General features: G+C 40.4%; 1 protein-coding gene across 2 annotated transcripts in view; it reads left to right on the top strand.

Annotated features, from left to right (window-relative positions):
• Positions 1-21,479, top strand: part of LRP2 (LDL receptor related protein 2) — a 199,123-nt gene that overhangs the window by 143,157 nt on the left and 34,487 nt on the right. For both annotated transcript variants that reach the window (XM_043576972.1, XM_043576970.1), the window contains exons 47-60: positions 707-838; positions 2,857-3,058; positions 6,513-6,808; positions 7,887-8,403; positions 9,755-9,907; positions 10,426-10,596; positions 12,086-12,309; positions 14,196-14,373; positions 15,340-15,536; positions 16,692-16,937; positions 17,564-17,686; positions 18,683-18,802; positions 20,050-20,166; positions 20,872-20,988. In XM_043576972.1, the coding sequence (XP_043432907.1) occupies positions 707-838; positions 2,857-3,058; positions 6,513-6,808; positions 7,887-8,403; positions 9,755-9,907; positions 10,426-10,596; positions 12,086-12,309; positions 14,196-14,373; positions 15,340-15,536; positions 16,692-16,937; positions 17,564-17,686; positions 18,683-18,802; positions 20,050-20,166; positions 20,872-20,988 (2,793 nt within the window). The remainder of the gene's footprint in view (positions 1-706; positions 839-2,856; positions 3,059-6,512; positions 6,809-7,886; positions 8,404-9,754; positions 9,908-10,425; positions 10,597-12,085; positions 12,310-14,195; positions 14,374-15,339; positions 15,537-16,691; positions 16,938-17,563; positions 17,687-18,682; positions 18,803-20,049; positions 20,167-20,871; positions 20,989-21,479) is intronic.

Genomic DNA, 21,479 nt, shown 5'->3' with positions numbered 1-21,479 from the left:
AGGTTAATTTTGAGAGGCCCCTGGGTGTATGGACCTGTGACAAATAGTTGATAGGTACATGTGGGGTTATGATGGAAGAATTTGAATCAGTGATGGCTAATTTAAAGCATAAGGGTGTCTTATCAGTTTAATTCAACAAATATTTCTTGAGCACTTACGTTCTAAGCACTTCCAGACTATGTCAGTAAAGAATTCGAAGATCCCTGTCCACATGGGGTTTATATTCTAGTGAGGGGGGACAGGCAACAAAACAAGTAAGTGAATTGTATAGCATGTTGAAAGGTGATAAGTGCTATGGAGAAAAGCAAAAAAGAGAGCGGAAGACAGGGATCAGTCATGCTGGGGGATGGTTTGTGCCAAACAAAATGCTTTTGAATGAAAAGTAGATTTAAGAATGAAATGAATGAAATAGTTATTTATACCCTCTTGGGAAAAGACTGTTATTCCTCTATCATGCCTGAAAGGGAATATCGAGTCTCATCCTGGTAACAAAAGATAATGAGAGCTTTGCACTGTCAGTCAAGTACTTCAATCTCAGAACACTAGTCACTGGTACAACACTCCTTGGAAGACCCAGCATAGCTGTACACAGCTGGGTAATGCTCTGTTTCAGGTTTTTAGACAGTCTGTGGGATAGCAGGCTTCTGTTAAGATTTTTGGACTACAGACCACTTTTCCCCTGAGAGTGTTTTATATCTTTTCTCAGAGTACCATGAGGCAACATGTTTAAGTAATGAGTTCAAGTGTGACAGTGGGAGGTGCATACGAAGAGAATGGATCTGTGACGGTGATAATGACTGTGGGGACATGAGTGACGAGGATGAAAGGCACCACTGCGGTAAGTGAAACCATTCATTCCTTTGCAGAGTCACATGCCATGGAAGGTTGGGAGATTAGTTTTTGTGTCTTTGGAGAGTATGATTGTCAGCAGATTCCTCTTTGGTTGTGTACTGGTAAAATGTTACCATCTTTTTCCACTCTGAAATTGTTTGATAGCATCCACTTCAATGCTTCAATCTGATAAAAATTATTTTAATATTTTTTTGTCTTTCTCTTGCATTTAGCTAACAAATAATGTCCTACATTTCTGAAGCAGATAAAGAGAACCCAATCTTTTTTAAAAATTTTTGTAAATTTAATTTTTTTTATTTTTTAAGTTACATCCAAGTAAGTTAGCATACAGTGCAATAATTATTTCAGGAGTAGATTCCAGTGATTCATCCTCTACGTATAACATCCAGTGCTCATCCCAACAAGGGTTTTCCTTAATGCCCCTTGCCCATTTAGCCCATCCCTCCACCCACAACCCCTCCAGCAGCCCTCAGTTTGTTTTCTACATTTAAGAGTCTTTTATATTTTGTCCCCCTCCCTGCTTTTATATTATTTTTGCTTCCCTTCCCTTATGTCCATCTGTTTTGTATCTTAAATTCCACATATGAGTGAAGTCATAGAATATTTGTCTCTCTCTGACTGAAATTTTGCTTAGCCCTCTGGTTCCATCCACGTGGTTGCCAATGGCAGGATTTCATAAGAGAACTCCATCTTTAAACAGCTTTAAACAGTGTAGTAATTAACTGTGCCTCCAGTTTCATGTATTACCTTGTTATTTGGAGGAGTGGGTAGAGGGAGGGTCATTCCTTTTGAGTGGTTTGTGGAACAGACCATGGAGCACCGTTTTCCATTACCAACAGAGCATGGAACTCTTAGCTAAGATGTCTTAGAAGAGCATCTTTCCATGGTAAAACGATAAAAACAATGGCTTGCTGATGTTTGCATTTCATTTCATTGTAACCCCTTATGTCATTGACTTTGGTTGTCTCTAGCTCCACATGTACTCAGTGCATTAAAATGGGGAGTTGGCAGCTGCACAAACATAGACTGTGGCATGTACTTTCCTCCCAGCTCCACTCAGCAAGACAGCCCCTCCTTTTGTCTCCCATTCATCCACAATGAAATTGGATAAAATACCAGTTCTTTTATTCTGCAGGCATTAATGATTATATATTAGCATCTCATCTTTTTCCTAACAGTTGTCATTGTTGCTGAAAACTCTTGTTGACATATTTCCCTCCTATATACCCTAATTCTACTTAGGTGGTAGCTGTAATGTAGTTGAAAAAGCCCTAAATATTGAGAAAAAAAAAAGACCTAGGTTTGAATCCCTAGGTCTTTAGAAAGGTCTGTGACTTGGACCCATCTGGTTAACCACTTTGAACTTTAATTTTTATCTGAAGAATTGGCATAAAAATACCTATCCCGCATTGTGTGTGTTTTTTTTAAAGTATTTATTTTGAGAGACAGAGTGTGGGGGAGGGGCAGAGAGGGAGATAGGGAGAGAGCAAATACCAAGCAGGTTCTGCACTGTCAGTGCTGAGCCCGAAGCGGGGCTCGATTTCATGAACTATGAATTCAAGAGCTCAGTGCTCAACTGAATCACCCAGGCGCCCCTCATGTTGTGTTTTTGTAATTACAGTTTGTTAGCCAAAAATTATTATCAAGTATAGGGCATTTTTGGTGTAAAGATAACAAAATGGGAGTAGTTTTCTGAAGCTCCAAGGGAAATACATGATTTTAGATCAATTATATGGAAAACTAAGCGAGGTATTTGTTTCCTACTTCTGAAAAAAAAAAATCCAAGGTCCAGAGCAATTAAAATGGAATTTAGAAGGTATTTTTTATTATAATCTTTTATTATGATAGTGATTTGTCTATTTGTCAATGTGTTTTTACCCTCATTTGCTTTCATCCCTCAGGCTATTAAATAACATAAAGCAAGAGAAATAATGGCTCAGAATGAATTCAACTGCTAGAATGAGTTGTCATGTGGTTTCTGATTCTTGTGTGCTTTGGTTTCAGACAGTCACAGCTGCTCAAGTTCTGAGTTTCTCTGTGCAAATAACGTGCCTCCATCCAGGAAGTGCATTCCCCAATCCTGGGTCTGTGATGGTGATGCGGATTGCACTGATGGCTCTGATGAGCATCAAAATTGCACAAGGAGATCTTGCTCTGGAAATGATTTCACCTGTAGTAATGGACGGTGTGTCCCACACTCATACAGGTGAATTGGGGATTAACAAATTTCTCAGTAACCTCATACGTCCAAAGGGGCAGGGGTAGCTTATCCATTAGGCATAGTGACCACAATGCCTAGGGTCCACAGAAATTTTAGTGGCCTATAAAAATTTTTGGATTTCTTTCAAAATCAAAGGAAAAAAATGAGAGTTTAGATCAAATAAAGTATTTTAACATATAATATTAATATATTTGCCTTTGTGCCAATGTGATCATTAAGTACAATTTTTAATATTTTCATGGAGAAAGGGGCCCATGATGGTAAAAGGGTTTATGGCTCACGAAAGTTACAATGTGGACCTTGCATAGAGGGCCAGGGAGATTAATGAAGTGGGCTTGATATAAGAAAATTCTTTCCAGAAGTAGGTGACACTCTTGGTTTTCCACTTGGAATAGAGGAATGGGTACAAGAAATTCCTCATTTTCTTCTCTCTGCTATAAGAAAAATAACAAAACAAACATGATCATAAATGGAGCTTGGCACTTACAGCCAATGAAACAGCGGGGAGAGGAAGGTGAGGTAAACTGAGAACACACCTTCTAGCTAAGAGATACAAATGCTGTTCAACATTGTGTGGGAGTGCTGATCTGTTTTTAGGGAAATTGGAAATATGGATTTTCATATGGAATAGTCTGATTTTAAGTGCTGGAAACAAAATTTAAAAATCCTAAGAGCACTACAGGTCAAATAGATTCAGTGCCCAGCCTGCCAGCATCGGAAACCTCTCCTGTAATATTCTGTTGCTTGATTTCTTGTCACTTTCTCCAAATGGGCCATTCCAAAGGTTTATACTTTTTTGGTGCCCCGCCTTCTCACTATCCCCACATGGCCAATTTTTGGATATACAGGGAAGTAGAGCAGAAAAATGATGTGTAGATTTCAATCCTGATGGACTAGGGGAATAGTAAGAACATTAACAAAAGGAAGGGGTCCAGGAGGGAGTTGGCTCTATGTAGACAGCAAGTCTGATGTCGTGGGACTTCCTGAGGTGAAAATGTGTATCAGGCATTTGGACACATAGAACTGGAGCTAAGAAAAGATGTTGCATGTGCCAACGTCTGTTAAAAGACATACATGCATACTGATAGCAACAGGAACTGTCAGCTTACAGTTTGCTAAGGAAGGAGATGGAAAAGATACACAATGCTGGTGCAAGATTAGAGCAGCCGAGCTTCTGGAACCATGTGCTTTGGGGCAAGCAGGCCCTCAACAGTACCCGTAAGTACTTCTGGAATCCAGTGTGGTACGGAACTGTGTGTTCATGATGGTAGTCCTGAGGAAGCCAGAGAAGGTCAAGTTGCGTTCTGTGAATGCTGCAAAAGTAGCAGGGACTTGGCATGATGGCGAAAAAATGGTAGTGACGAAGCCCAAGTAGACACAGCTGAGAGTTGGTCATGTTGATACCCTGAAGACATTCAGGAGACAGAGCTGTCTCTTTTAGTAGTGAGATTGCGTTTCAATATGCTTTGTCTATATTTAATGGATATGGATGTGTTCTGTGGATTTTAAATTTTTGTAAATGAAAGTGAATAATATATTTTCTCCTTATTTGCTCAAGAGTTCTTTTATGCTCTTCTGCTATTTGTTCTTCTGAATTCAGTAAATATTTAGTATCATCAGTCTGAGATATATTCTGAAAACCTAGCCTTAGGAGCTACAGAAGAGAATTGTATCAGATCGTAATTTTTTATGTCAGATTCTAGATTTCTCTACTTCCTTTCTGAACTTTCTGAGTTCTGTCTCATTACATTACTACTGTGATCTTTCAGCTGACTTCCCCTGTCCTACCAAACTTTTATTGATTGCATCTTTTCCTTTCTTTGTTCCTTACTTCCTCCCATTCTTCCTCCCTCTCTCTCCCTCTCAAGTGGTTGTTTTTTGTTTTTGTTTTTGTTTTTGCCTCAGCTTTCTGAATTGCTTAGCCAAGAGCTATGGCAGAGCAACAACAACAAACAACGACAAATACTTCTTATCTGGACACATGAGCGATAGAGTCTAACATAACCCTGGGTTCTCTTGTTTTTGCCAGTAGTTGCTACTAAGAGCCCTCTTAATGTGCATCCTTTTGCTTGCTTGGCAGAGTATGTGTTCCCCCATTTTGTATGGTGCTATAGGAGATCAGTTTTCCTATTGATTTTTTTTTTTCTTGGCTCATTATGATGTTGCTGAAGAACCTGGATGAGGCTGAGTTGTGAGCAGCTTTCTGGAATATTGATGTGCTGTGATGTCCAAAAACCTGGTGATTTGCTTTTCTAAGTTCGGAGTTGGATCTAAACTATAGGATAGACAGCATCAGTGTTTCAGATCATTTGGAAATGAGTTAAATAGGTCCCAGGACACCAAATGGGGTTAAACCAGCTTCCTCTGATCACAGCTTTTTTTTTTTTTTACCGTTACATGCACTCATTTTGTTATGAATCACTTTGCCAGTGCCCTAGGTTTGTGGGTGGCATTGCTGATTAGCGACCTGACCATAGATCAGTTGTAAAATTGACCACATTCAGCTTTTGTACCTTAACATCTTTTAATACTGTGCCTCTAGCTCCTATGCCCTCCATGGTAAATCCTTTTATGAACTGTCAAACATTAGCTTTACCAATCCTTGTTCAAGATTCCTTTATACTTATGAATTCCTTTATTATGAATTTCATGATTCCTTTATACTTATGTTTTGTTACTGTCAACGAGACCCTCATCAGTAATCATAACTTTCATGGGATTTTGCATTAATATAGAGAGGAGAGACCAGTCTGGCTCACAGAATTTCAGGGAACTATGTTGTCCTCGTGATGCCTGGGAATGCTAGGTCCACGGACAATAATAGGAAATGCCTTGTTCCTTTGCCCTCAGCCCATACTTAACTTTTAGTTTTTCCTCTTTCCCGTCACCATGACACTCACATCTCATGACAGGTGGCAGGGTATCATAAATAAAAAGATGGAAGGAACAGGACAATGAAAACATTACTGCAATTGGAAGATATGTTAGGGGACACATAATAATCTCATCATTTATAATATATTTTCACTTGGGTATGGCCGCTTCTATCACATGGCGATGCAGGATATTTCCCGTGCCCATAAGTTGTCATCATTATCTGATGAATAGATATTATGAACACCAAAGCTATAAAAGTTCTGTTTAATTAGTCAACTGCTTAAAAATGAATATGATTATTTTTAATATCTCTAGATCCACATGTCTAATGGTAGCAACCAGCACCTGGGGAAATTATATGGAATGCTAAATATTAGATTCTTCTTGAGCTGGAGATTGGTGGGGTTCCCTCTCTGGGGGAGAGGGAACTAAGGACATGGGTGGTCTTGTTACTGAAATGGTTCACATGATGTTCAGGTAGAAGAAGAAAGCAAAGTCCCAAGTAGGTGATAGTTGAGACTTGTCAACCTTTCCAAGTGTGGTACTGGGTCTCATTACACAGGTGTGACCGGCGCGATGACTGTGGTGACTACAGTGATGAGAGGGACTGCTTGTACCCCACTTGCAGTGAGAGTGAGTTTACCTGTCAGAACGGGCTGTGCATTTATAAGCAGGAAGTCTGTGATGGGGAAAATGACTGTAGAGATGGATCTGATGAGGAGGAGCACTTGTGCCACACTCCAGAGACTACGTGCCCCCCTCATCAGTTCAAGTGTAACAACGGGAACTGCATCGATATGGTAAAAGTCTGCAACCACCTAGATGACTGCTCAGACAACAGTGATGAGAAAGGATGTGGTGAGTATAGCAGAAGTTTTGGGAAAAGGAAAACAGGGAGACTGAATGTGGATTCTCAACCCTTTATGACTCACAGGGACTTCCCAGTCTGTCCTCTAAATAGTATATCACTAGGAAATTACTATTGCTTGTCTATCAGAACGCAAGGATTTCTTGGTATATAAGGTCGGTACACAAACATTGTTCAGCTAATTCATCAGTTGGGCAGTTATTATAGAGAATGGAAGATGAACAAATTCATACCATTGGTAGTTAAACAGCATTGTTAAACAGGGCAAACAGTGTTGATTCTCTTTGAACCCTTGAAATGACTTGTTGCCTGAGCTGTCCCTCTGCTAGGATTCCTTTGCCTATATATTTTCATCCTCAGGTGACCAAAGGGGGGAGAGTTTTAAACCCCCTCTCACTCTGACCTCCCCAGGTAAACCAGTTGAGCATTTATAAAACATAGAATTAATGGGAACATGTTATCTTCCCTGCGTAGTTTCTGGGTGAGCTTGGCTATGTGTCACAGGACCAGCTACAAGTACACTTAGGAGGCTGCTGGCCGGCTCATCCTATCTTATGAGAGCCAAATGTCTACATCTCTTCCCAGCTCCCCGTTCAGTGATGTCGCCCTGGTAACCTGGAATTGGTCATGTGAGAGAGTCATACCATGGAAATGGGAGATGCTACAAATCATAGCATTCCTCTACCTACCCGCCCCCCCTCCCCGAGATGCTGTTTTACCAGCATAACACCTGCCAGGCTCTTTCCTTTTGCTCTTCTTTCTCCTCTCTCCCGCCATTTTACTTTTTAAATTATTAGTTACAAGGAGAGTAGCAGGTATAGGATTAGAAGTCAAACTTAATCTTACTAGTTATATTAGTTGTTCAAACCACCAGTGAAGCATTAAGTAGGGGAGGAAGTTGAAAAATGGTGACTTTTGAATAATCTATGGCCTTTAGAAAGCCCTTATTGTCTGTCTTCCTTTAGCATGTTTCATTAAGAATTGGGCCGTCGAGTGGGAAGCTTGACCCATTATGGTGGGTCCTTGGTGGACATTTTAGCTTCTCTAATACCTGTCTTTTACTTACAGGTGTTAACGAATGCAATGACCCTTTACTAAGTGGCTGTGACCAAGACTGCACAGACACCCTCACCAGTTTCTATTGTTCTTGCCGTCCTGGTTACAAGCTTATGTTTGACAATCGGAGTTGTGATGATATTGATGAATGCAAGGAGACGCCCTTTGTCTGTAGCCAGAAGTGTGAGAATGTAATGGGTTCTTACATCTGTAAGTGTGCCCCAGGCTACCTCCGAGAACCAGATGGAAAAAGCTGTCGGCAGAACAGTAACATCGAGCCCTATCTCATTTTTAGCAACCGTTACTATTTGAGAAATCTAACTCTAGATGGCCATTTTTACTCCCTCATTTTGCAAGGACTGGGCAATGCTGTGGCATTGGACTTTGACCGAGTAGAAAAGAGACTGTATTGGATTGATGCAGAGAATAAAGTCATTGAGAGAATGTTTCTGAATAAGACAAACAGGGAGATAGTCATAAACCACAAACTACCAGCTGCAGAAAGTCTGGCCGTAGACTGGGTTACCAGGTAAGAAAACATGGAGGAGCTTTTTAAAAGTTAAAAGGGCTTTTAAGAAATATTATAGGCAATGTTTTCAGCTTTGTAAAAATATTTGTTTGTCTATTTATTTGAGACAGAAAAACAGAGTGAGCAGGGGAGGGGCAGAGGGAGAGAGGGAGACAGATTCCCAAGCAGGCTCCGCACTGTCAGCTCCCAGCCCAATGTGGGGCTTGAACTCAGGAGTCGTGAGATCATAACTTGAGCTGAAACCAAGAGTCGGACGCTTAACTGACTAAGGCACCCAGGTGCCCCTGTTTTTATCTTAGTAGAGAATTGAATCCAAGCTTGTGGACACCTCATTCATCAGGATTTACCCAACTGAATTAACTGGCAATGCTTGTAGATTTCTGCATACTCATTTCCTCATTCTCATCCTTAAAAGGATGCTGCCATGCTAATAGTTAAATAGTCTGAACATCCAGGTTGGTTGGAACAGGGGTCCCCTCTTGCAAGGAGACACTCACTCTCCTTCCAGTTGGAACTGACCATCAGATCTTAAATGACCCTCAAATTCTAGGGGGCATTGAATCCTTTGCTTTAAGACTGGTGAAAGTCGTGAACCTCTTGCTGGATAAAAGCACTTAGAACATTTACACTTGCACAACTTTGCATTGGTTTTAGAAGGTTCATAGATCCCTCAAAGCCTCACCTATGCTGATGGTAGATTAAGGACCACAGATTAAGAATAGAAAATAAATGGATTTTACTGAATAGCAATATATTTAGAACTGAAATATCCTTGAGGTAGAAGTTTCTAAAAGATTCTAATAAGTGTCTGAAGGTTCTTAAGTTTGATTAAGTAAGATTGCCCAGAATAAGCAACTCATTTTGTCAGCCCAGTCTGACAGGGCCAGGGAGGGGTAAGGTTTCTCTGTATCTTAAGGTTGTCATAATTCAGAGTTCCTTCGCGCGGTCTCAATAATTCACTTAGACAAGTCTGCTTCCTCGGCTCTCTCATATGACACTAATTGCTTTCCCTTCTGTGACCCTGCTCCTCTAAGCCTTTACATTGCCTGAGAAGGATGCCCTATGCTGCATTAAGAAAGTAAAGCCAAAATCCTTATTCGAGGTGTGGCCCCAGAATTCCCTATGTGACAATCTCTTTAAGGTGGGAATTGTAGTTCACAATCTTGAATCTTCTGTTGCCTCATTGCAGGAAGGTTAGTTTCCTGTTTCCCCTTGCCCCTGTTTTCTTGGGGGAAAGTGCCTTCTAGCAGCGGTCTTTGTGATTCCACCATAGTACGGATAGGAAACTTGGTAGCTAAACCGTTTAACAAGCAAAATGGCTTTATCGGTAACTCCTGGCCTTTCATTTCAGAAAACTCTACTGGGTGGATGCCTACCTGAATTGCCTCTCTGTCTCTGACCTTGATGGTCGATACCGCCGCAAGTTGGCCGAGCACTGTGTGGATGTCAACAATACCTTCTGCTTTGAAAATCCCAGAGGAATTGCCCTCCACCCTCAATATGGGTATTGTCTCCCTGTCATCTTGGGCTCTTCTCTCATGCCCTTATTCTGCCTCTGTAACCAAAAAGGCTGTTCACATACTTATCTCAAGGCCAATATCTTGCTGGGATTTGTCTTCTGCTTTTCTTAACTGGTAAATGGTTTAGTTATAATGGGTAGAAGCATGGCATACTCAAATGATATTCATCAATTGTTCTGTTTGCTATGACATACCATTTCACTTTTCAAGTCACCTGTTTTGGCTGCATGCAGAGAAAATTGAGGTTAAAAAAAAAAACCAAAACACCACCTCTACTGAACTCTCCATGTGAAACCCACTGAAATCCCCAGTTAATCATGTTCATTCTTGAGCATTTCCTATACATCATCCTTTTTAAAGATTGTTTTCTGTTAGTTCTCTTTCCTTTCTGAGAGACTCTGTAGCATGTCAGTTCTATGTCTCTATTTGGAGAGAAGCTATGTCTTTTGGCTACTGACTTCTTTCGGCTTCAAGGACTGACCCTTTGTGTTTTCTCCAACAGGCATGTCTACTGGGCAGACTGGGCTCACCGAGCATACATTGGGAGAGTAGGCATGGATGGAGTGAATAAGTCTGTGATTATTTCTACCAAGATAGAGTGGCCCAATGGCATCACCATTGACTACACCAACGATCTACTCTATTGGGCAGATGCCCACCTGGGTTACATTGAGTACGTACAGAAAAAAGGATAAAGTAAACTGGGCAACTGTTTATTTCAGGGCTTCTGTTGCCAGTGTGTTATTCCCAGGCAGCTTCTAACTGCCTGTGTGTTAGAAGTCACTTGGAAGTCATTTCTAAACAAAACTGCCTATAGGCAATTCACTGAGCTCTGTGGTTATGGTATAGTAGAAAGAATGTGAAGATTGAAGCCAGATAGATTAGGTTTTTGTCCTGGTGCTTTCATTTTTTATTGCTTTTTCATCTAGGAAATGGAGGTAGTAAACTCTCCCTTATTATAGACAGCTTGGTGCTCAACTCGTCTTAATTTTCTTATCCCTTTTTTAACCTGTTTTTTTTTTTTTAATTTAATGTTTATTTTTGAGAGAGAGAGAGTGCATGCGCGTGCGTATGAGTTGGGGAGGGGCAGAGAGAGGGAGACACAGAATCTGAAGCAGGCTCCAGGCTCTGAGCTGTCAGTGCAGAACCTGATGTGGGGCTCAAATTCACGAACCGTGAGATCATGACCTGAGTTGAAATAAGACGCTTAACCGACTGAGCCACCCAGGCACCCCTAACCTTTTTGTTTTTAAAATTGAGACATATAACATTGGTCAAGAAGGTCTTGAAGTTTTCCTGTAAGTTACCGTAAGTTATCATGTTTTGGAGATATTTTTAATATTGTATGTCTAACATCAAATTTCTTAGCTGCTAGCTCGTTCCACTTCCCATTTGAGTTTTAGGGTCTACTCTAAAATTGATATCAGTATTTTGACATAGACTCATAGCAATGAGCAAGGCAATAGAACTGGAAGGACCTGGAAATCTGGCCATAGATGCTCTGTGATATCTTGAAATCAGAAAACCTCCTCTGGAATTTTATTTGTCTGGAAAAGTACTCATCAATAGTGCCCAAGGAATGATTCATAATAAATGTGCTGCCAGGGTATGCAAAGTGAAGCCTTCAGGCCTATACTTTCACTCAGTTAGTATATTCCTTGCAGGTGACACTGAGAACCTCGCTGTCTCTTAAGAACAGCTTCTCCTCAGAAATGTTCGTGAAAAGGCAAAATCCCAGCTTTATATTGCTATCCTCTGATTTCTACCAGTGACTTAGGAAACAAAAATTATGTCCATCCCAGGATATCAAAAGGATGTTGAATGGAGAACATTAATGTAAGAGGTTATAAGCCTATAAGAGCTGAACCAGCTGCATCTGTAGCAAAACAACCATGGTTAGGATTTAGGGATTGTTGAACTCCTGTGGCTATTCCTATTTTTTAAGCATGGCTCTTTCAATTTTTACACCTTGTGTCAGCTAAAATATGTTTTAAGTTTGGTTTTTGTTTAATTAGAGTCTAAGAGTTTCGGGGAGGATCTGAGTGGGCTTCAGTTACCACTAGAAGGTAGAATTTTATTAATTGATTTTTCAGTTCATCTATCCCTAAAGCTATTAGAAGAAAGGAGTTAGCTTCATTAAGTGACTCTTCCTCCCACCCTAGGTATTCTGATTTGGAGGGCCGCCATCGACATACCGTGTATGATGGGACACTCTCTCACCCCTTTGCTATTACCATTTTTGAAGACATTATTTATTGGACAGATTGGAATACAAGGACAGTTGAAAAGGGAAACAAATATGACGGATCAGATAGGACTGTCCTGGTGAACACAACACATAAACCGTTTGACATCCACGTGTATCATCCATACAGGCAGCCAGTTGGTGAGTACGTGACTGAGAAGCCTGGCCCAGTTGCTTTAGTTTCTATGCATGCCATTCTTATTTCTTTAAGCATAAACATAATTTATAAAGAGAATGACATCACTTGTTAGTGTTTCCTGCAAAGCATATGGGAAAGGCTGCTTATAACTTTTTTTTTTTAATTTAAATTCAAGTTAGTTAACATACAGTATAGTCTTGGCTTCAGAAGTAGAACCTAGTGTTTCATCACTTACATATAACACCCAGTGCTCATCCCAACACGTGTCCTCCTTGAAGCCAATCACCCATTTAGCCCATTCTCCCACCCACCTCCCCTCCAACCCTCAGTTTCTTCTCTGTCTTTAAGAGTCTCTTATGGTTTGTTTCCCTCTCTGTTTTCATCTTATTTTTCTTTTCCTTTCCCTATGTTCATCTGTTGTGTTTCTCAAATTCTGCACATGAGTGAAATCATATGATGTCTGTGTTTCTCTGACTTATTTTGCTTAGCATAATACTCTCCAGTTCCATCCACCTTGTTGCAAATGGCAAGATTTCATTCTTTTCATTGCCGAGTAATATTCCATTGTATTAACATACCGCTTCTTCTTTATCCATTTATCAGTTGATGGACATTTGGTCTCTTTCCATAGTTTGGCTATTGTTGATAGTGGTATATAACTTTTTTTTCCTTAACATCTGGTTTATTCTGGGCTTTTGTTTTTAATAAGAATTAACAATTGTTATGTTGCTGTAGTTACTGGGCTGAAGTATTTGGTGAGAGGACTGAAGTATTTTAAAGTGGGTTAAAAATATCATGACATTTCACCCCTAAATACTTAAGAAAGCACCTTTGAAAAATAAGGGCATTTCCTATGTAACCACAATAAATAGTCATTCCATAATACCAATCTATTAAATGATTGATTTAAAGGAAATGTTTAAAAGAAAATTACAATAATTATAAAACATCATTTATTAAGTGTCTATTTGTGTATGACATTTTATGTGTTAAGCATATGTTATGCTTGTCATCTGGAAGGTAATAATGTTAAGAGCAACACAGTGTCTCATAAGTTAGGGAAAATTTTTTCTTTTGAACTAATATTCCTCATCATGTAGTTAAAACCATTGTATAACTTAAAGATAATCTAGCAAAGGTCTGGAATATGCTTTGGGGATAGAATGGATTTTGTGGGCCTGCTTTGTTGTGGTGTTTTGTTAAACATGATAAACTTATAAGTAAGGAAAAATGAGAATTGGCAAAATAAGGATATTCAGGTCCTCCCACCCCCCGGAAGTGAATACTTTTGATATTATTTAAACAAGTTTAAATTAGGGGCGCCTGGCTGGCTTAGTTGGTAGGGCACAGACTCTTGCTCTTGGAGTCTTGTGTGTGAGCCCCATGTTGGGGATAGAATTTTCTTAATTATAAAACATAAGTTCAAATTAATCTTTACTTCCAAGTGATGACCCAGAATATTAGTAAAGGTGCTACTGCACAGTTTACCTGTTCGCTTCATTCTTGGCCATACTTCTATTGCCCATATTCTCAGAATGAAAGAAAAATTTCTAGCATCTGCTAGAAATTAAAACTGTTAGGTTCTGGGCACATGAACTTAAGCTAAGTTCCCCACCTGATCTCCAAAGACTTTGAGAAACACATATTTTCTAGTCCTAAACACCAGTGGGTATGCCTTACTTCTGGTAGCACATAGATCAGTTTTCTCAAAGCATAGCATTGCTTACACAGTTCTACCATCTGTCCTATTTATGAATTTTTGGAAAAAGCATGTAACTGGGATAATGATTTTTCGTATGAGAGGTGACTAGTTTGATTAGGTGAGCAGTCAGCTCACCTGTGCTTGATATTTTAAATGAATGAACATATATTTTCCTTCTTTCACTAGTGAACAATCCCTGTGGGGCCAACAATGGTGGCTGTTCTCATCTCTGCCTCATCACAGCAGGAGGAAATGGATTCACTTGTGAGTGTCCAGATGACTTCCGAACCATCCATATGGGTGACCTCAACTTCTGCCTGCCCAAGTGCTCTAGCACCCAATTCCTGTGTGCTAACAATGAAAAGTAAGGCTCTCTCTTCCCTCACCCCACTGCCTCTCTATCCCTGTGGACACCCATTGAACTTCGAGGGTCCAAAGGATGGGAATTTCCTAATAAACTCAGATTTGGGGTAATTAATGTGGTTCGTTCGGAATGCACCAAGACTCTCTGTCTCCAAGTTCAGATAATATCACCCATGAATAGAAGCTATTTATTAACCAAAAGGTCATACCTACATATGCAAGTATTTATATTTTAGAGAGAAAGCAAGCTGTGTTTTTTATTTCTAATAAATTGTTCTAGGTGTCAGGCCCAAGACTGTATATGTGCACACTGAAAAATAGTCCTCAAGAGTTGTAGAATTTCTTTCTTTCCCACTCATATACTGGCCTAGCTTCTTAGTTAACTATGCCAGAGGATCCAGGATTATACATTTAAATCCATTTTTGATCATTTGTGTCTGTTACAAAACATGCCCACAGGTTATTTCCCTGACAATGGCTGTAGGCCACTGATGACTGAGTCAGGGGGAGGTGTTAATTCAGATCATGGCATGTAAGATTCAATGGCAGATTAGTCTGCTTAAGTAAAATATCTTAGATTAAGGATCTAGCATATGCCTATCTTGACCTAGGCTGTCAATAAATGTAAGTGCCCTCTACCTTTCCAACCAATACCTGTATGCCTTTTATGTCACCCCAGCAGATACTGCCAACCAATTCCTGCTACCAGAATCACCACCCCAAACACACACTCCACTGTCTTCTGTGGCAGGAATTTAATCGTTAGGTCAAAGCATTTTTTCCAGCATGCATCTGAGTCTTAACCAACCTGTTCCATCTTATCTAGTTAGTTATATTTTCTCTGAAAATACACCACAGTAAATACTCCTGCGTATTATCACCTGGGATTCAGATTTGACATCTTCTCTCTGGATAGCCTCTCCTACCAAGTGTTTTGCTAAGAGAAGTGCTGCGTTTTGTCTGTCAGGTGTATTCCTATCTGGTGGAAATGTGATGGACAGAAAGACTGCTCGGATGGCTCTGATGAACCAGTCCTTTGCCCACAGCGCTACTGCCCATTAGGCCAGTTCCAGTGCAAGGATGGCAACTGTACCAGCTCGCACTTCCTGTGCAACGCTCACCAAGATTGCCCTGATGGCTCTGATGAAGACCAGATTCTTTGTGGTGTGTTGAATTGCTTTATGCCTTCTTTGACCATTTCTTTTTTTTTTTTAATTTTTTTTAACGTTTATTTATTTTTGAGACAGAGAGACAGAGCATGAACAGGGGAGGGGCAGAGAGAGAGGGAGACACAGAATCTGAAAGAGGCTCCAGGCTCTGAGCTGTCAGCACAGAGCCCGATGCGGGGCTCGAACTCACGGACCGTGAGATCATGACCTGAGCTGAAGTCAGACGCTTAACCGACCAAGCCACCCAGGCGCCCCTCTTTGCCCATTTCTATAGCAGATTGTGTGCGATTGCAATTCTGTGGGGATTTTCTGCATGCCGTAACCCAAAAACTTGTCCACAGTCCTAGAAGAAATGTCGCGTCCATACTATATTTTTATAAAGTAAGGTCTTTATAGGGCAAACAGTTGAGGTGGGTCGTATGTCATCTGCATTCCGTGATTCTTTACCATGTGCTCTGCATAGAATCCTCCTGGGGTGCTAACATTGAGGGTGAAATGAGGGTTTCCCACTCTCATTTTAAACAAGGACTCTCGTGTGTAATATTTATTTGTGTTTTCATTAAAAAAAAATTTTTTTTTCAACGTTTATTTATTTTTGGGACAGAGAGAGACAGAGCATGAATGGGGGAGGGGCAGAGAGAGAGGGAGACACAGAATCGGAAACAGGCTCCAGGCTCTGAGCCATCAGCCCAGAGCCCGACGCGGGGCTCGAACTCACGGACCGCGAGATCGTGACCTGGCTGAAGCCGGACGCTTAACCGACTGCGCCACCCAGGCGCCCCTGTGTTTTCATTTTTAAAAGCCAAGAAGGAAACCCTCCAAACGAAAAACAACACATTAATAACAACAAACGTGAAGTTTGAAACACGTTGTCCATTAGGAGAACAGGGAGAGGAGAGGGTGAATTTAGTATGCCATCAGAGAGTAGTCTTGAACCCCTAATTCTGCATGCAAGAGAAGGATATTTATGAATTTGGGAGATGGTCATAGTCAAAAGAGTAACTGACTATGTAATTGTGCTGGTTGACAATAAGCGCATTAGGACATGAGTCCTCTGAAAAGAAATTGTGATCAGGCTCTCCAAGATCCATCAGCGTAAATTAGGAGCTTCTTTTCCTAACACCTTGCAACGCAATGCCCCTGCTTGCAGAGCATCACCGCTGCGAGTCCAATGAATGGCAGTGTGCCAACAAACGTTGCATCCCAGAAGCCTGGCGGTGTGACTCGGAGAACGACTGCGGGGATAACTCAGATGAAGATGTTTACAACTGTGCCAGCAGGATCTGCCAGCCAGGCTATTTTAAGTGTGCCAATAACCACTGCATCCCTCAAGGCTGGAAGTGTGATGTGGACAATGACTGTGGAGACTACTCGGATGAGCCGGTGTCAGAATGCAGTAAGTGGGAGGGACATTCATGACCCGGATCAGGAAACCAAGGGGCCCCTGCTTTGGCCCCATGGCACACTTCCCGTTGGCTCTCCCTGCTAACTCTGGCACTGCAAGGCCAAGTATGGCTTGCAGGTGGGACCAGACCCAGTTTTGAAAGTGTCTGATTCCTCCTCTTGAGACCCCGAATATCTTACTACCCAGAATATTTTGTATGTTTAGCGCTTTCTCATTTGAGCCTTAGGGCAACCCTGTGAGGTAGGGAATGTATTACCAATTCCCATTTTACAGATGAGGAAACTGAGGTTCACATTAAGTGGATGATCACATTTGTATTTCGTGGCAGACCTGACACCCAGGTTTCTTTTTGCTTCAAGCCTGGTTCTCCCCCACCCCAGCCCCCATAGTTATCCTGTAACACAAATGAGTGATACTGGGATAGTGAGGAAACTTAAGACACTTCTGTTCTTGGTAAATAGATCACACCTAAAACAGACACATGTTGCCAGAATTAATCCAGTTGGTAACATGATAATTGTTACTCCTTAATATGACAATGGGAAGGTATCTTTTGGTGCTGTTTTCATGCAGGACTGAGACTTCAGTTCTGACTTTGCTATTTCCTCTCTTTTCAGTGAGCCATCGCTGTGACAACCATACAGAATTCAGCTGTAGGACGAACTACCGCTGTGTCCCACAGTGGGCTGTGTGCAATGGTTTTGATGACTGCAGGGACAACAGTGATGAGCAAGGCTGTGGTAGGAGGGGCTGCAGGGGTTGTGGGGGGAAAGCAAGAAAACCTAAGTGTCAGGTGCCATCTAGGAGATGAGAGTGCATTTCCCGTGTCATTATTGTTCGTCTGTTTAGCTCTGGAACAGCACCTTCTGATAACATGGTACATTTTTGTAGCATTTTATCAGATAATGGGGGGAGTTTAATTTATATCATCTTAAATGAAATCCCATCCCAAAGGATGTTGTAATTGGGCAAGATGTTAAGATATCAGGAACTTATATAATTTCTCCTAAATGTGGCATCCTTATTCACACTTGACAAGTTTAAATTGTCTAATTATATAGATTGATTAAAATTGATGGAAGGATGGTACAGAAAAGATGTGGTATCTGTCTCTAAAAAAATAATTCATCATCAGAGTATTTCTTGTCTGAAGATTTTCATATTCTGAATGTCTCTCTGTCCATACCATCTATTAGAAAGCTGAAGTCACATTGCAACATTGACAGAACTTACGGGCAAAAGGCCCAATGAATTAATAGAATCTGTCCAGGTTAGCCATATACTTTTACTTGAAACCTGAATGTCTGTGAGTGTATATGCCAGGCTTAGTTGGAAGAGAGTAAGGAAGATAACAGGTTATTTTAACACTAAATTTAATAACACTGAATTTAATCCACTAAAGGCAATGAGATGGAAATGTTCTATTAGCTCGTGGCATCACTTAATCTTCCTTTCCAGGCCTTTGTTGCAAATTTACAAGCCAGATACCAGTTCATTTTTTGAGCAGTTTCTATGAAAGAGAATGAATCTAATTTGTAGCAGTTTCAAGTTTAAGTAGGATAGGTTCAGGTTAGCCAAAAGAGGGATATTGATAGTGTATGTTGCTGGCGTTCCTCTCTGGGAGCTTTGAGTCTATGGTAGCATAATTCTCAGATTGTCTCGCAAGAAAGCCAGCACTACCTTGGCATTTCTTGACCTTTGGCTTCTGAAATCTTGGCAATGACTGTGCTTTGTAGAGGAGAGGACGTGCAAACCTCTGGGAGAATTCCGCTGTAATAACCACCACTGCATCCCTCTTCGCTGGAAATGTGACGGGCACAATGACTGTGGAGATAACTCAGATGAGGAAAACTGCGGTGAGTGTTCAGGGTTTTGTGTGCCACTAAAGCTGTGATGCTTGTTCTTTTTGTCCATAACTCAGTTGTCTATGCCATTCTTCCTCGATGGGTAGGATGACAATGACCTGACCTCTTGCTTTCTGCTGACTGCTACATTTCTACTTTTTCTTTGGATAAAGACATAAACATCTCCTTTTAAGATACTTATAATGAAATTTTGGGGAGAAGGATGTTTACCCAAGTATGTTTTTTGCTTGTTAAATTTATTTATATCTAACTTTTTCTACAAAGAACTTGAGGTGACTTATAATAAATCAAGGACAAATATAACAAGATAAATAGAATAGAAAGAAAAAAATCAGAATGAAGAGAAGTTAAGGAAGGAAAGGTGCTAACCCAAAGACTTTGCTTCTTAAGCACTTGCCCCAAAATGGCCTTAATAGCAGAGGAAAGAGATCTTGAAGGCTAATGGTTAAATGACTGGTCAGGTTTTAGTTCCTCTCTCCCAATGAAGGTGCTAACTACAAAGAATTGGATAGGGAGGTCAAGAAAAGGAATCCAAAGGTCTGGATCATATCAAACTAGATAGTCAGTCTTGAATAACTGGATGCATTCTGAAAACAACTTTGAGACCCTGCCCTGAACGTATTATTAGTGATTCATGATATACATGTCAATTTCAGATCGACTAATATGGAATGCATTCTTTTTTTTTTAAGTTAGCCTCACACTCAGTTTGGGGCGTGAACTCACAACCCTGAGATCAAGAGCCATATGCTCCGCTGACTGAGCCAGCCAGGTGAATTGTAATATGGAATATATTGTAATTTTGGTCACCTTTTGGAAATAAGAAGTGATCACCATTTGCCATAGGCAATTGAGAGAATCAGAATGCTGATTGCACCTGCAAATATCAATTGGTTAAAAACTTCTTACATGAAAGTGTGATCCACTGGAATTTTAAATTTGAGAAAGTTCATGTTTAATTCTATTGGAGGTTATCTAGACTATCATGAAATCAACAATTATCTTGAGATTAAATCATATTTGGACAAACCTCTTAATAAAGGTCATTCTTTATATTCTTAAAATTGAGTTAGAAGGTCTCATTTTGGAGGGCAGACAGTCGGTCAGCCCAAGCAAATTGCTAGGACTTGGGACACAGGAGTGCCTCGCACACTGAGGGTATTCAGGCCAACTCCCAAGTCTGTCTTCTGTGTGTGATTCCTGGTCCTCACTGATGGCTGTGTGGCTTTCCTTTTCAGTCCCCCGGGAGTGCTCAGAAAGTGAATTTCGTTGTGATGATCAAAGCTGCATCCCCTCTCGTTGGGTCTGTGACCATACCAACGACTGTGGAGACAACTCAGATGAACGAGACTGTGGTAACTGTCAGAGTGCTTTGAGAGGCTTACCAGGGGTTGTGGTAGTAGGGTCAGCATTGTTGACAGAAGTAGGGACTTCAAATGCGACTTTTTATGTTTTTTCAGGGTAAAACAATTTTTTTTTTTTGTAATTTGTGTTATATATAAACCTTAGCATAACACAGTACCTTCTGTTCTGTATTTTCTATGCTTTTATTCTTAACTTACAGCAGTCTTGATTAATACAAGGGGGAAATGGCAAGAGATTTTTAAAAATCTCATTTTAACTTAAACATTTCCTAGGAGCAGACTTCAGTCTGCATTGTCCTTATAAATGACAAAAAATACATTCATTTTTTCCTACTGCTCCCCAGAAAGTGGCCCTCAGGGATATATTACTATAGTTCCCTGGTATAGAGGCCAGAAGATTAGAATAGGAATCATAAACCCCAAGTGATTTTTTTATAGCTCTTTACTCATTAAGGGTTGGGTCTGGGGATTCAGATTTGTGAGAGAAAGCTGGAGATTATTTAATAGAGGAGAGATAGGTTGTTGAGTGGGGAAAGTGTATTTTTTGAGAGTTTATTCATTTGCTAACCACAAGTTGTGCATTTGCTGTGAGCCAGTCACAAAGTTTGGATAGTAATGTGATGAAGTACTTACTATATTCCATGGACCTGACTGAGAATGACAAGGCCTTCTGGAATGACAGTCTTTTCTCTTCAGAGTTGAAGACCTGCCAACCTGGATATTTTCAGTGTCAGAGTGGACACTGTGTGCCTGAACAATCAAAATGTGACGGAACCGCTGATTGTCTGGATGCCTCTGATGAAGCCACCTGTCGTAAGTTCTAGGCACCTGTGGTGCTGTTTATCTGAAATGAACACATATGGCCTAGTAGAACCTACCTCTCCACAGGCCACCACTTCTTAGATGAGAAAGCCATAGGGATTTTCTATGCATTCATTGATTATCTATCAATGCATTCATTGATAATTATGAGTTCACTTGGGATTTGAGTCACTGTATCCAAGTAGTTCATAATAGTCATTCAAGTGCATTTCATTAACAATATTTTAAATAGAAAATATAGTAAATATCTGTGCTAAGAAAAATAGTTACACATTATTAACTATGATACAAATCATTAATTGGAAAAAAACACAGGTAAACAAGAATATTTGAATAGATGGATATAAAGAACTTGGATTGGGTAGTAGAACATTCTGAATTTATAGCACTAACATTTTTCTAAAGTGCATGATGGCATAAAAAAGTTCTTTAAAATGAAAGCCAATGTTATTCTTCACATTTTAGTTTTTATGAATCACTGA

This window comes from Prionailurus bengalensis, chromosome C1 (genome assembly GCF_016509475.1).
Source record: "Prionailurus bengalensis isolate Pbe53 chromosome C1, Fcat_Pben_1.1_paternal_pri, whole genome shotgun sequence".
Lineage (NCBI taxonomy): Eukaryota > Metazoa > Chordata > Mammalia > Carnivora > Felidae > Prionailurus > Prionailurus bengalensis.
Note: the sequence above shows the minus strand (reverse complement) of the source record. Positions and strands in the feature narration are given on the sequence as shown.